The 2,866-nt window shown below is 46.5% G+C and overlaps 1 protein-coding gene across 2 annotated transcripts in view; it reads left to right on the top strand.

The window, feature by feature from the left end:
• The window catches only part of ETFA (electron transfer flavoprotein subunit alpha), a 73,630-nt gene that overhangs the window by 58,005 nt on the left and 12,759 nt on the right, over nt 1-2,866 (top strand). For both annotated transcript variants that reach the window (XM_069071422.1, XM_069071421.1), the window contains one exon: nt 2,704-2,769. In XM_069071422.1, coding sequence (XP_068927523.1) covers nt 2,704-2,769 — 66 coding nt within the window. The remainder of the gene's footprint in view (nt 1-2,703; nt 2,770-2,866) is intronic.

Genomic DNA, 2,866 nt, shown 5'->3' with positions numbered 1-2,866 from the left:
GGGGGGGTGAGTGTGGTTAGGCAGGAGGGACAGCCAGTGAGAAAGCCTGATGGGAGAGTCAAGGCTGGAAGAGTAGGAAGAGGATCTGGGAACTTCTCCCAGGGGCAGAGGATTTGGGGATTTGATCTTGAAGGTGAATGACAAAAAATTCTACAACACCCCCCCCCCCCCCACTGTCTGGGGAAACTACCTGTGCTGGTGTAGAAGCTTTGCAGAATAACTACAAAATACCGATGAGTTGGCTGGTTAGGGCAGGGAGAGACCTAATGATTAAGGGGGGAAAGAGGAAAACTTCCTTTTGGAGGTCTTGCTGACACACACCCCGATTTCCTCAATTTAATATAGATCATGCTATTGTAAATGTAGAATGGAAGGTCCCTCCTGAGGCCCAAAGAGATCAGCTTACTCAGGTAATGTCAGAGGCAGGATTTAAACCCAGGCCCCCTGCCTCTAGAGCCAGGACTTGACTGGCCACCCACATGTTTCTAGTTTTTTGCTACTATAAAAAAATGCTGCTGTGAATATTTTGGTGAAATGAGAGCTTTGAGAGTACAAAGTAGCAGTGAGAGAGATATAGGAGTCACAGGAGGTAAATGTTTAGTCTGATATGGGTGTATCAGGAAAGGAAGCCAGGGCATGCTTATGCCAGTCATTCAGGCACTTGAGGTTTCCATGTCCAAGTGGGTGGTTCACAGTGTCTCTGCCTTGGTTTGGCTCCTAAGTCACACATTGCATTGACGTATTCAAGGAGGGAGTGCACCCAAAGAACAGGACCTGGCCCACCTGTATTGATCTTGGAGTGAGTGATTTGGGAGAGTGACCTGACATGGGTAATTCATTCTTTTCAGAACTGTAACAAAGTGGTGCTCTAGTATCCTGGAACCACTTGAGCTTGGGCAGTGGAGATGATGAGCTCCCTAGAATCACTGGCTTTCCAAAGATCAAACCCAGTGATGTGCCACAATGCATTGGAGAGAATTATTAAATGGCAGAGCTGGAACGAATCATTGGGAGACATCTAGACTCTCATTTTAGGCATGGAAACGAGGCCCATAGAATAGGAGAGATTTGGGGAAATTCATGCATCCATCTTTCAAGCTTCATGGTTTCATAGTCCTCTGTCATCCTTTCTTTCTGTCTCTCTCTCAGTAATTAGGTCATGGGCAGAGTGCGAAGCAAGCTGCCAAGGGGGAGCTGCTCACCTGTTTGTCATGGGAATGGAAGTTTCTCAGTCTCTAACTTCTAATAAAACCATGTACTTTGGAGCTGCCTCTGAGGCAGAGATGTCAGTGACATCACTGTCAGCTGTGACAAAATTTCATTATTTATTTGTCAGTTGCAGCAGTTTGTTCATGTGTCAATGCACCTTTGCCTCTCCACACCCAAGTCAAGGCTTGTTGGAACAGTTGAAATGTGGTTGTGACTTTGGAGTTTAAAATGTGGCCTTGTTAGGCATAAGGAAAAAACAGTTCTCTCAACTAAGTACTTATTAGAAGAAATAATTTGTTTTCTGTGAAGCTACATTTTATTCTAGTCTTTCTATATAGCTGCTTTTAAAATTCAGACAGAGGATAAGGATCAGCTCTGACCAGTCAGACAGCCTTGACTTTTCTCCTTATTATCAATAACACATTTGCTGATGTCTTTGTGCTGAGGATACAGAGCAGAGAGAACATGGTCCCTGCTCTCAAGAGGCTCACGGTCTACCTGGGTAGGAGGACACACATGGAAAGTGAATTCATAATACAAGGCACCATTTACTGAGTGCCCTAGGAAGGAGAGGGTCAGTGTTTGAGCCTTGGCCTGTGGTTTCACCGGTATCAGAAGTCCCAGGGAAAGAGACCCCTTCCACCTGCGGAGGTCGGCGCTTTCTCTGCCACCTTTGGTCTTGGCTCGCTGCCTAGAGCATCGGGAGCTTTGATGATTTGCAGTCACAGAGCTGTCAGACTTGGATCCAGGTCTTGTTGGCTTTGAGGGCAGTTCTTCCTGATGCCACACTGTCTGCTCTTTTTGTTGGTGAGGAGCACAGATGCATAGGCCATAGTTAACTCTACTCCAGTCCACCCTCCGGAGATTCAGCCCCCAAAGGGATTCTTCTAAAGCACAGGCCTGGGTGTACCAGCCTCCTGCTCACTATTGCCTCCAGGAACAAATACCAGATATTGTTTGGCATTCAGAGCCTTTGATACCCTGGCCCCCTCCTGCCTTTTCAGCCTTCATGCACGGTACTGTGAAGCAGGTACTTTTAAATCCAGACTGTTGCGCAAACGAGACCCTCCATCTCTGGGTTCTCTCTGTCCTTCATGGCTGGAGTGCTTCCTGGCTTCCTTTAAGGCCCTCTAGAATCCCAGCCACGGGAAAGCCTTCTGCAGCCCTTGTGAATCTCAGTGCCTCCATTCTCTTACTTATTCCCTGTAAATAGCTTATTTGTACATATTTGTTTGCATGTTGTTTCTCCCATTAAATTGCAAACTCTTTGTGGGCAGAAATTCTTCTTTTGCCCCTTTCTATATCCCCAGCACTTAGCATGGTGCCTGGCACATAGTAGGTGCTTAGCAAATTCTTATGGACTGCCTGATTATGCTGGCAGCAGTGCACATCATTTGATATGTTACACAAAGTGAGGCTAATAGTGAGGTCTGGGCTTTTTAAAATGTCTCCTTGCATCAGTGTCTATTAATGATGTTATTGTTTTGGTTACAGGAACTGTATATTGCTGTGGGAATATCTGGAGCCATTCAGCATTTAGCAGGAATGAAAGACAGCAAGGTAACTCAGGGGTGTCACCACTGCTGCTGATTGCCGGGGGGTGGGGGTGAGGGGGTGGGACGGGTCTTTGATGATGTGTTTCTTTGTGGCTTCCTTC

Source organism: Petaurus breviceps, unplaced genomic scaffold (assembly GCF_028583685.1).
Source record: "Petaurus breviceps papuanus isolate PSGF00001 unplaced genomic scaffold, PetGlider_PUasm1.0 90825, whole genome shotgun sequence".
In the NCBI taxonomy this organism is placed as follows: Eukaryota; Metazoa; Chordata; class Mammalia; order Diprotodontia; family Petauridae; genus Petaurus; species Petaurus breviceps.
Note: the sequence above shows the minus strand (reverse complement) of the source record. Positions and strands in the feature narration are given on the sequence as shown.